This window comes from Trachymyrmex septentrionalis, unplaced genomic scaffold (assembly GCF_001594115.1).
Source record: "Trachymyrmex septentrionalis isolate Tsep2-gDNA-1 unplaced genomic scaffold, Tsep1.0 scaffold11, whole genome shotgun sequence".
Lineage (NCBI taxonomy): Eukaryota > Metazoa > Arthropoda > Insecta > Hymenoptera > Formicidae > Trachymyrmex > Trachymyrmex septentrionalis.
Genome location: NW_017304228.1, coordinates 5,985,653 through 5,998,128, shown reverse-complemented (window position 1 = coordinate 5,998,128; position 12,476 = coordinate 5,985,653). Strand labels below are relative to the sequence as shown.

Genomic DNA, 12,476 nt, shown 5'->3' with positions numbered 1-12,476 from the left:
CAATTGGTGCCACGATTTTCTATGCTTCACAGCGGAGATGTCCATTTCGGTATATATAGTTCAATATTTGCTCCGAATCTACAATATATTTTTAAGCCTTAAATGGACAACCATAAGTAATGGACAAATCACAATTAATTATCTCCTTGCATTTGATTGTAATTGATCAATTTCTTACGGCTTAAGGCTTAAAACATCTATTATAGACTAGATTAAGGACTAAGGCTGGAATCAGATTATGCATTGAAGATCGAGATTGAAGATTAAAGATTGAAATTTCACCAATGAGGTTTAAAGAAATTTTGGCTCTTTTTTTCTGACCGGTCAAACTTCAATCTTTCAATCTTCAATCTCATTCTTCAATGCGTAGTCTGATTCCGGCCTAATGGCATCTTTAAAGATGGACGGTTCTGGACAAATTTTCATGTGAAGAATGATGATCGACGATCAAGTATTATTGAGTTTTATAACGTGTAGACATGTCTACAAAACTAATAAATCATAAAATTATTATCAAATTCTTATTTTTATCAGTAACGCTTAAATTTTAACAGTTTCGCGAATTTTCGTAAAACTGACCGTCTTTAAGTTCTACAATAGGTCTTTTAAGCCTTAAGTCTTAAGAGATTGATCAATTATTGTACAATCGAATATGAAGAGAATAATTGATTGTGATTCGTCCATTTCTTATGACTTGTGGTTTAAAAATCTATTGTAAATCCAGGCTAGGGAAACCAACGTTACAGGAAACTATATTTCTATAGGAACCAATGGCTGCGTTCAGCAAAAACTTTGAAAAACTGTTATATGATTCTTTAATACGATTAATCTATACATTTAGATCCAGTATGGAAGTAATGGCAAGACTAATTAATTGCATCAAAGAATTTTACAATATTATAGTTACAAAGCTGCTTTTTCTACTGAACGCAGCCAATAGGGGAAACAGCCTAGTGGGAAACTGGGAACTTGGTAGCGCTGGGGAAGCGCGACGTTCTCGGCTGCGCCGCGCAGCGCAACGCGCATTCGGATTCCGATTTCTGAGTTCGGAGACTTCGGAGTAATCGGAGGGAGTCCAGTCTGGCCATGTTATTAACGCGGTCGTCCCATACGTCGCCGCTAAATAAATTACAGTGCCGTGAAGGTAGCCGCGTATTTCGCGCAACGAAGTTTTTCTCCACGACGGCGGTCGACGTAGCCGTCCTTCCGGGATACGAGGGATTGCGTGAAAAAGCCACGGGGAGCCGCGGTTAGCTAAGTTAGCTTAGCTGCGTCATGTGCGTCTCCCAGGTTTCTCTAGTGTCACAGAATTGAGGACTCCCTCTTCCCTCGGCTGTCCCCTCTCTCCTCTCTCCCTCCGACCCCCCTCTCCCCTCCCCTCTCAACCCCCTCCTCGCCCCTCTGCTCGTGCTGGAGTGCTTCGACGGAGGAGCGAGAGAAAGACAGAGAGAAGAGAAAAGGAGAAGCGGAACGGCAAGAGGAGCAGGAAGAAGCCACGCTATAATGCATCCCGGAACGGCGGCCCGTCGCCGATGCGTCGTTGAACGCTGTCGGACGTTTCTTCTCCGGTCGCGCGAGGCTACGTCGTCAGTCTCTCAACGCAACATCGTCGGACGCGGATGAGAAGAGGCGCCCCGCGTCTTCGTGGGCCAGCGGAGGCGCTGCGAACAACACCGCGATTAGCGCGTGATATACCTCTGCGCGAGGTAAGTACTAAGTACGTTACACGGAGGGAAAGAAGCCTGGCCTGGTGAGCGTAATGAGCGGCCCCTCGCACACAATTCTCTTCTCGCCTCAGGGGCCTCAGGGTCCTCTCCCTGCCTCCTCGCTTTCTGCCCCGTCCGCACGTAGCATTAATCCTTCGCGCGGATCCTCTCGCGCGTCCGTCGTGCTCGTACCGGTCGCGCCGCGATGCACAGCGACGTGTTCCGTTTTTCGCGAACGTTACTCCGCGCCTCTAGTCCGTGTTACATTTACGCATTGGTTCGGTAATCGGGTATCTACAATGAATCGGTACAATGAATCTGTAGTTAGTCTGAAGAATAGTCGGCGAGTCGGGTGAATCGAAATCGGTGAATCGGTAGAGTTGGCCAGCAGCCAGCTTCTGAGGCTACCGACTCATTTGTAGACTCGGACTTTGAGACTGAGATTACGAATTGAAGATTAGAGCTCGATTAGTCAAATAATTTTTCATTTGTTTTGTTCTAATTGGCTGAATTCTAATCTTCAATTCGTAATCCGCAATGCATAACATGACATGGGCTTTTAACATTTTGCAAGTTTTCAGAAACCGGATAGTCGGACCATTTTCTCCTAGGAAAAATGAATTTGTACGCTCTAAATATTGTATATCGCCCGCGCGGTATGGATTTATATATAATTTTATATTAACATGATGTGGATTTTAAATAACACGGGTTTTAAATCCATACTATGATGGTGTTGATATAAATATGAGGGGGTTTGTAAATTGATACACCATATTGATACTGATATAAACACTAGGAGTTATAAAGCCATTCCATGTTGGTCATGTTGTGGTTTAGATAATATTAATTCTTACACAGTAAGAATGAAATAGACACCTCATGGTTTAAGTACTTTTTAAAGTATACTATCGGTATGTGTGTGTGTTGAAATCTTGATCTTGTCCGAATACCTTAATTTGTACGTGGGAAAAATTATTAAAAAAAAAATTATTTTTAATAATTATTAGGTAACTAATTATCTAATATTTTTTTAACCACGTTAATAGCAATTAAATTGATAATAATATAGCGATTTCGGTCACTTGCACTAAATTAGATTAGCGTACTAAAAGCTGCTATGAAAGCAATTTAGCAAAGGTAAATGTGAAAGTATAAATATTTTATATAAATATTTTAAATAATTAAACTACTTAATGGTGATATTATTTAACAGAATAAATATGTATATATATATATAATATAAAATTGCATTGTTAGTGTTGATTATACTATGCCGGCCCATGTACTTTAATGCTTTATAAATTAGTCTTTTTAATATATATTAATCCAGTACAGTGCAGTGTACAGTTGAGTGTAGTGCAAGTGATCGAATCCATAAATAAATCTGTTTTTTATAGCTAAACTGTATATCTCGTACTTAAAATGAAGTAAATGTGTATATATATTTGAAATTTGCGAAATGGCGAAAGGAAGAAAAATTTTTACTGCAATAAAGGAACATGCAGCTGTTAAAGAACATTGCTATTATATGTACAATTGCACGAGAAAAAAATGTTGTTACGTAAATTAGAAACCTGGTAGATATAACTGGAAAGATACACTGAAAGAAAAGTATTTAGTATTTGCGATTATAATTGTATGGTAAAATACGTATTAAGAGCTCCACTTTTACATTTTCAATTTTTATTACTGTTGTAATGTTAGCAATAACATTATTTATAGTTGTACCAAGAAAGTACATTGGCACGAAAAATTATTGTTATGGTAAAATAATTATGGGATTAGAGGAATTCATTTTTATAATTACTGCTATAATATTAACACAATAATTATTATTATTTATAGTTTTATCAAAAAAACATATATAGTTGGCAATGAATAATAAATTAAATTGATGTAATTGCAATCATTTTTTTCCTACAAATCAAATGCTTACATAATCAAGTTTATGAAATATTCTAGCTATAAAATATTGAGATAGAAATTCTATTAAAAATTCTTTCTGTTTTCAGTTTTGGTGTATCCATAATGTATTATTGTAGATGTTTTGTTGGTATAATCGTAACATTTTTAAATTTTTCATTGTCAATGTGTTAATTTAATAATAATATTAGCAAATTACATTACTCTTATTTTAATGAAATATTATTTAATGACAAAAGTAAGTAGAGAAGCGAAAGGTGTCATTTGTTTTATTAATATTGTGTTATTGACTCAACAACAAGATTATTTTCAATTAGACTACTACTAGTAATGCTGTCAATACGTTTTATCACTTTGTAACTTGTATATAATTTCATTTTATGCAAAGTATTATTGCGAAAAGCTTTTGTAATTATCGGCGGGAAATTTAATTGTATAAAGTAATTCATTCTTTATCTCAAAGGAAATAAAGATGTACTAATTAATTTAGTTAAATGAGCAATTTTGTTTCTCAATGTGCGTGTATCTGTATTTTATGTATGTCATCAAACAGTTTACTTTAAATCGTTTACTTTAAAGTTTCTAAGAAATGAAAACGCGAGCTATGTGAATTAGCGTATTAGGCTCGGTTTGATTTTCGAGAACGCGATTGTTTTCAACGTGCTATCGCACGTTGAGAACAGTTTATCGGAAATGATCCATGATGAATGTCGTCCCGCAATAATAAATGAAGCGGTTAGAATCATGCACACAAATGCACGCGCACATGCACGTAGAATGCATCAAAAGCACGTGCGTGGTGCGGCTATTAATCGCTGATTACAAACTCGAAACAACATCGTGCTTTCGAACGAACGGCAGGACGGAAGGCGCCAACATTTTGCGCATTTTCTTCAACTTGTTATCAATTTGTTACAACACCGTATTTCTTATCCGACGGTGTGCAAAATAATGTACCTGGTTATTTTGTTTTTAAAGCCGCACATGAAAAACATTTTTACATACTTTATTGAAATATTTAAAAATTCAGCTAGATATTATACAGAGAATCTGAAAATTAATATATTTAAATATGTTAATTTGAATAATTATATCGAACGCTCAAGTCGGTTGTTAGAAACGCTGAAAATTGTTTATAGCGCTGTCATTTTGCCATCCTATATAATTACTTTGACAATCGACATACTTTGATGATCGAACATAATTATTTTCAGATTTGTACGTGGCTAAAATTTTTAAATATTCCAATAAAGTATTAAAAAATTCTTTTTTTGTGCAGCTGTAAAAACTTTAATCACTTGAAATATCCCCGTTGCTTGTACCGGTGCGAAAGAAATAAGTAAGAAGTGGAAAAAGTTATTTTCTCGCAGGAATAAATATCTTGTGGTCTCCACACAAAAGTTTAAGTCAAAACTTAAAACTTATTATAAAATTTTCAAATTTTATCATACTGTATTTTAGTATAGAGTTTTTTTTTTGTTTTTTTACATAAATTCATTTCTCTTGTCGTTTTCGCATGAGAAAATATCAAGACGGCCTGCCGCAGAAATCAATACTTTACAAGATGTTTCATATTTTACGTGCCGATATATATTCCAACATGAAACACGATCTTGTGTGGTATTCGCTTTTCAAGCGGTCAAGTTGTAAGTATGAAACTTCTCGCACGCGCGCGTGCAATAAGAAACTCGGCATTTCGAGTTTTACCTCTGGGATAAGATAATTGCGTTCGAGGCGCAATTTCCTCTTTCATTGGTTATTTCGCTCGCCCGGCTCGACTTGGAATACTCCGTTTCCGATTTCCGTAAGTCCGTTCGCATCGATCGAAATTATCGCACGGTGGGTGCGGCATGTGTTACGCATTTACGCAGTGCACTCTTTCCTTCAAAGTTTACGATAGGCTCGCGCGATGATCCGCTCGTCCCTCGCGATTTAGCGTTACGTGAAAAATCGCATTGAGAGCAAACGAGGCCGCTCCCCGAGAGCCCGTATAATGACGGATCGCTTTTTGCGAGAGAGCCTCTCGCGATCTCCTTCCAGTGTGCAGCTGCGGCGAACCGAAGACTTCGTCTCGTACAGTCCTCGACGCACCAAGTAACGGCTGCGTGCGACGGGCTCGATCGCGATCTCTTCGCGGTGCGGTGCCGTAAAAAAAGATAATAATGAGAACAAAAAATAAACGCGAACCTCCGTTGCGAGGAGAGTCAACCGCGTTTCGGAGTAGGTAATTACCTGCCGAGTGTCTGTACAACCGTTCTCGATATATTAGTACATGTGTACACGTATATAACGCATTTTACGTTATACATATACATATAACGCACGGATACGCACGCTCGGTTTCGTCGTTATTCCTGTACAGGCAAAAAATTGGTGTTGCATAATTATCTACTAGATAAATTTCAACCAGAAGATCGGATACTTCACCTGCGTACACTTTTTTCTCAGAATTCTTCGGATATTTTTTCCAAGATCTTTACGTAAATCGGAATCTTTCAAAATTTCTGTATAATTTTGTAACTTTCGGAAATTTCTCCGATTTTCTCATATAGGAATTTGAAACTGTTTTTGGAAGAGAAATTCTACGTCTAGAATTTATCACGTATGTGTGAATTCTGAAACATGATATTCTAAGATTTTTTTTTCATTCTATATTATCTACAGAAAAAAAGAACTTATAAAATTTGAAAAAATTTAAGGTATTTTTTTCAGAGTGCTTCCTAAATTTTAAGTATGATAAATTCTTAAAGATATGAGAATTTTTTTACGATTATATACAGAAGTAGCAGTTTTGCTGAAGTAAAATTCTAAAAATTTAGTTACATACAGATCTGAAAAAGAATTGTTTATAAATTTAATAATTGTTAACGAGTATTAATAAGTTTGAGAGAATTATACATATGAGAGAGAGAGAGAGAGAGAGAGAGAGAGAGAGAGATTATTATTAATAATCACAAAATGCTCCTAAACCTTAATTACTTTGTGACCATTTATTTATGGTCACAAATATCAAACACTTTTCTCTCAGTATATCAAAAATAACAGCTGATTAATTTCAGCAACTTCCCATGGGAACTCCCCTTGCGTAACCAAAACCTTTTTCCCAGTGTGCGTGCAATTTGCGTGCAGCCGAGGGAAAATTGTACGCTGACCTGTTCTGCGACACCCCCGTTTCTCCCTTAATATTTTGTACCACGACACGTCACCGATCAACCGCAATGATAGCCAAGTTTGCCTGCGACAACAACGTTTTCCAACGTGCGTGCGTGCGTGCGTGCGTGCGTGCGTGCGCCAGAGCTCGCAATGCCTTTCGTTTCTCGCACAAAACCACGTCAATTCGCTTAATGACGTTAATTCTGCGGATGCCAAGATGTCGTTCAAGAGTGAACGACGAGTCCCGATCGCGCGAGGTCAGATAGAGCAGTTGGCCGTTCGCGATTTGATGGGGGAGAATCATCAGTCCGAGATACATCGCGGTTGCTAATCGATCTCCTCGAGCAAATCGAAATCACCTTATTTTATTCTTAAAAGCCTTAAACAGCAGAAAATTTAATTATTGAAATCCTCCATTTATACGTGAGCCGTTGATTCGCTCGAAGAACTGAAGTTAAATTAACCGTAACTCGATAGCCTTGGAAAAAACAGGATCGACAATTTATCAAATTCATCTATCCATGAAGCTTAAATAGATTTTATATTTTATTTTATTTTATTTATTTTGTTTTTTTTTTTTTTTCCATCTAACTCATTATTGCGGTAATATCTCCGTCTAATCTCGCTATGTTGGTCGGTTTCAGGACAAGGTGCAATGGCTGACGACCGAAATAACCACCGGGGCTTCGTCAGGCAGCCGCACGGGGTAAGTGACGTTTTTCGCTTAAGCCGCGTTAATCGCCAAATAGATTGAGTCGTCGATTAGCGGTGCCCTCGCGGTGTATTCGGTCCTCGGCGCAAACACGCGGAAACTCTCGCGTAATTTTAGAAAAGCTGTCGGGCCGAGGAGCAAGGCGAACGAGTTATATCTCGGCGGTCGTCGAATCGACCACGTGGCCGCACCTTCGATCGTCCCTCCTGCGGGAGCGTGAATTTTTAGATCGCCGTCCGGAATGCACTCCACGCTCTGACATTGACCGCACTGCCGCCGCGCTCATCTCGCGAGCAGCGGCTCTCATTTTCCATTCTTATCAGGGACGGATTTCCTCCGTGGAGCTCGTTAGAGAGAGGCAAACGGGACGTTCGATTTTCCGGGATTTTCGGTTTCACGATTCGACGACGCTTGGCCCCGATCGAGAAACGAAAGTGGTGGGTACGCCATCATGTAATTTGTCGCGAATCGCTGACGTCTGTCATCGAGATGTTCCAAGACTCGCGGCTGCGAGGTAGTACATTTCGGAAAATCGATGAGCCACGTAAACCATTTGACGGCTACTTATCATTTTGTTAGCTAAATGCTCTACGCTTGAGGAAATAAATCACGATGCACAGTCATGCCGAGAATCCTTCAAGAAGATTTTCAGTAAACCAAGAGAAAGAGAGGAGGAGAAAAATAGACAGATATCGTTATTTATTGAGCGCTTTAAGAAAACATCTTCTCAAGTTAAACAAAATATCGGCCGATGAAGTAAATTTTACTGCTTATTTGATTAATCATATTGACAGTAAAAAAAATGAAGTAATAATAATAATGATTGAAAAGCATAGGAAAATAATGAAAAATCTGCAAGTAATAGAAATCAAATAATACATAATTATAAGTACAGAATAAAAAGAAGACAATAGTAATAATAATAATAACAAGCCAAAAACAAATTCATGTAATGTATAATTCAAAGTAAATCGTCACATAATTTACATTTGAAGACACCTAAAGAGATAGCGTTATGAATGTCAAGTGGGATATTATTCCAGAATTTAAAGAGAGAGAGAGAGAGAGAGAGAGTGTGTGTGTGTGCGTGTGTGTGTTGTGTGTAAATCTATAGCGCGCGCGATAGCAGTTTGCGTAAATAAGCAGCTTAAAAATAGTTCACCGAGTGTGTTGTATCGGAGAGCAAATAAAGCCTACCCGGCTTTAAAGTCATAGAGTACGAAAATTTCTGAATACACACTCATCTCTCCGCTCTCGTTCGTTTACCGCAACGCGAAAAATCTACCGAGGCGGACTTTTGCGAAGGCGTCACTTCAGCGGGACACGTAAATAAATTTGCGTTCGCCACTTGAGAGACATTTACATTTGTAAGAGATTCTTCATAAAACTAGAAATTTGTTTTCACAGTTTGACACGACGGCCTCCTTGCGCTTGTCAGAGAAAATGATATAGCGGTGTTAATTATAAAGCTAACAGTACAAGTTTGTACATGTAGAATTAATGTATATATGATTGAATAAATTATGTTTTAGTTATTGCAACTACGAAATTAATGCGACCCTTTTTCGAAATTTAAATCTCCCTCATTTTCGACGAAGACATTTATATCGAAAAATATTTATTCAAAAATATTTATTCAAAAAAAAATCGCAGAACTTTGTGAACAACTAAATGCATTAATTCTGTTTACACATAAGATTTGTATACCTTGTCACCTTTGTAACTGTTCAGTTTTTCTCTAAGCGGTGTATATAATTATTTCGTGCGTTTCCATTTTATATAGTAGCCGGCAACTACTTATATTCGAGTAGCGCAATTACTTATATTCTTCCGCCTATGCGTCTTACAGATAATCTTCTTCAAAGCGCTCACTTAAGTTTGTCCCGCGTTGACCCATGGCATAATCACGCAGAACGTACCATTATGCTCGTTCTTTCGCCACAATGCCCGCTCATCGATTACTTCTCCGATTAGTCCATCCATCGTGTGCGCCTGAATCTGCTTACGATGACGCAAATCCGGCCGACACGTCGGAGAGCATCGTGCGTGGTTTCATTGAAAAAAAAAATAAAAATAAAATAAAAAAAAGAGAGGAAAAACAGGCTCCGTCTTCGAGAAAAAGAAGAAGACATTCGAACGCAAAGGGCAATCTCGACGATCGCTTCCAAAGTTAACGAGATTCAAACGAACGCTGAAAACCCCCTTGAATTATATACAGAGCAAAGATGGCTCGTGTCATCATTTGGTACTCGCTAAAACTCGCTGAACTCGTTGAAAGTGTTGCGCATTTGCATGACGTTTGTTGCAGCACTTACGACTAAATTACGAATTAAATTGTTATTAAATCGCAACGTCGCACTCGTCTCGAGTACCAGCTCGTCAACGGTGTAGGACGAGCGAGCGAGTGTCCTCGTTCAGAAGTCACGATCTCCAGTGAAAAGAGGAGACATTCGCAAGAGGCATTCTTCAGACTCCCGAGATCATCACGCAACGTTAATTAATCAATTATTGCTGCTCCATTTTCTCGCGTCTCTAATTTCATTCCCGGCTACGCTTCGACCGCGCTTCTTTCCGCCGTGTTCCTCCCCTCTGTTTACCTTTTTCAAACAAACATTTCGAAGCTGCGTTCGTTTCATTCTGTGAGTTTAGAAAATACAACGTGGCGTGGGGCAAACAAAAGCTGACAGCGACTCGTGCCGATCGCTCGCGTGCAAAATATTACACGAGCCCGCAACTGCTCGCGAAAGCGCGTCAGACCGCGTAGCTGACAATGAGTCCTTTTCATCGAAACGTAGCGGGAAACGTCGAAAGTTCTCTCGTTCCGCAATTCGCTTTTTAACCCAGGGACGGCGCTCCCTTCGCGCTTTCGATATCGACATCGCGGTTATCAATTTCGATCTCGCGGATCTGACGAGTCGCCGTCATTTGCGGAGCAAAAGGCATAACGTGACGGTCGACAAAACAAGAAAATTAAGAAGATACATCCTGTAATTTTGTTTCAGTCTTTGACCACATCTCCATCGAGAAACTGATTTCGAAATCGTCTTAACCGCGTGTATGAAGAAAAAAAAAAAAAAGAAAAGAGAAACTCGAAGATTGCATATTATATGACTTCGGAAAACTTTTGCTCGGAACGTAACTGGAAGTGAGTCCCTCGATTGAAAGCGGAAAGTTTTATTTTCACCTATATTTATACTTATAAACTGAATGAGAGCTTCGAGTACTTTTTAGCTTCCAGCTTTTTATTATTGAGAGTAAATAAGAGGAATTTTTTGGATATTCCATTTTTCTGTAAAATGAAAAAAAAATGTTTCCTTCGAATTTACGATGGAAGTTGCGTTATTTTTAGCGATCGGTACACATCGCATGTTTCAGCGGCAAAACCGAAGGGATCTCTCGCAGAGATCCATGATCGGAGAATTGATCGACCGGTTTAACTTTCGCGCATGACGAACTTTCGCGTTTTTCGACCGTGAGTGTCGTCTCTGTCTGTGTCACGAATTCGACCGCAACCTCCATTAAACTTATCGTTATGACGCACGCAGGCGCTTTCACGCAAACCATTTTGATAAAGTATTTCGACCAATTTTTTTGTTTTCCACATTATGAAACTTTACGTCAAACTTTACTTCGTACAAACGTGTTTTTATCTTCACTGAACGAGAGAGACGGAGATTCATTGGTCTTTTTATATCCTACAACGCCAATGGCAGATCATTTCAGATGTGGTGGAGGTTTATCAGTCGCTTATATATCTATTTGAATTGCGATCGCCGAAGCCAAACAATGATCAAGCATAATTGCTCGGATTGATGATCGCTGAGGATAGGAAAAAAAAAGTTTAATATATTAAAGTTAAAAATTCGAGTTAAATGTTACAATCAAGTTTATTATTTTCTAGAATTCGAGTAATAGTCATAAGAAATAATTATTTCATATATTGTACTTGCGAGGTCATCGATCTCGACTAATTTCGAATTTTCGAATGTTAGAATGAGTATATATACGACGTCAGAAGTCCATAATAAAACTGTAATTTTTCAACTTTTTTTATTTTTGGCATAAAGTCGATCAAAGAAGGATTTTTAAATCTGTACTGTATATAAAAATAGTTGTAAAAATACTTATTTGAAATATAATCGATAGAACAGACAACTTCAGAATATCCTTAAGGGGGATCTTAAAGCGAAGCCCTGACTTTACTGATAAAATATGACACATTGGCACATCTTTACATACTACACATCTGCACATACATAAATTTTCGTAAAATGATACCGTTTTAATTATACGTCTAAATCCAATCCTTAAGCACTCGACGTTGTTTTTTCGTGCAATTTATTATTTTGTAGAGCTTTCAAGTTTGTAAGCACAAATTGCAGAACTTTTATATCAAGCAAATGTTGTTGCGATCTTAACGTCGTATTGGTCTAAAAAATGGTAAAAAAAAATTACAATTACAAAAATTTTGGTTGTTTTTGGCATTAATTTCAAATTGCAGATGCGTATTAACATGAATGTTAATTCTGGAAAAATTATTATATTTAATCGATAAAACAGATAACTTTAGGATCTCTTAAGGGCATGTTGGCAATCATCTGTTTTACTGACAAAAATACGATATATTTAATTACTACATTCACTTAGTTTTATGAAATGAAGATTTCTTTTCCACGATTAAAATATACATGTAGCTAATGTATCTGTCTCTGTGATGTATTTTGTGTCTAAAGCAAGACAAAATCAAGAAATTACAGATTTCTTTGTCTATTTTTATCTTAATATGGCGAACAATACTAGCAATTTACCGAGTATTTACTTCGCGGAAATAAAGATAGAGCTAGATGTAAAATAAAGAAATTAATATATGTGAATCGTTAAAATTAAATTTGGAATAAACACAAAAATATTTTAATATGCGACTAAACTGTATATATGTATATGTCGCATATTAAAATATTTTTGTGTCTATGTTTCCA

At 37.7% G+C, this 12,476-nt stretch overlaps 1 protein-coding gene across 8 annotated transcripts in view; it reads left to right on the top strand.

Annotated features, from left to right (window-relative positions):
- The first annotated feature begins 1,048 nt into the window (after window positions 1-1,048).
- LOC108750252 (rho GTPase-activating protein 21) overlaps window positions 1,049-12,476 on the top strand; it is a 40,012-nt gene continuing 28,584 nt past the window's right edge. For 7 of the 8 annotated variants that reach the window (XM_018489611.1, XM_018489619.1, XM_018489627.1 and 4 more), the window contains exons 1-2: window positions 1,049-1,706; window positions 7,430-7,491. In XM_018489611.1, coding sequence (XP_018345113.1) covers window positions 7,441-7,491 — 51 coding nt within the window. In that variant the 5' untranslated portion in view covers window positions 1,049-1,706; window positions 7,430-7,440. Of the gene's footprint in view, window positions 1,714-7,427; window positions 7,492-12,476 lie in introns of all 8 variants that reach the window. The other variant, XM_018489606.1, reaches the window with a different exon arrangement.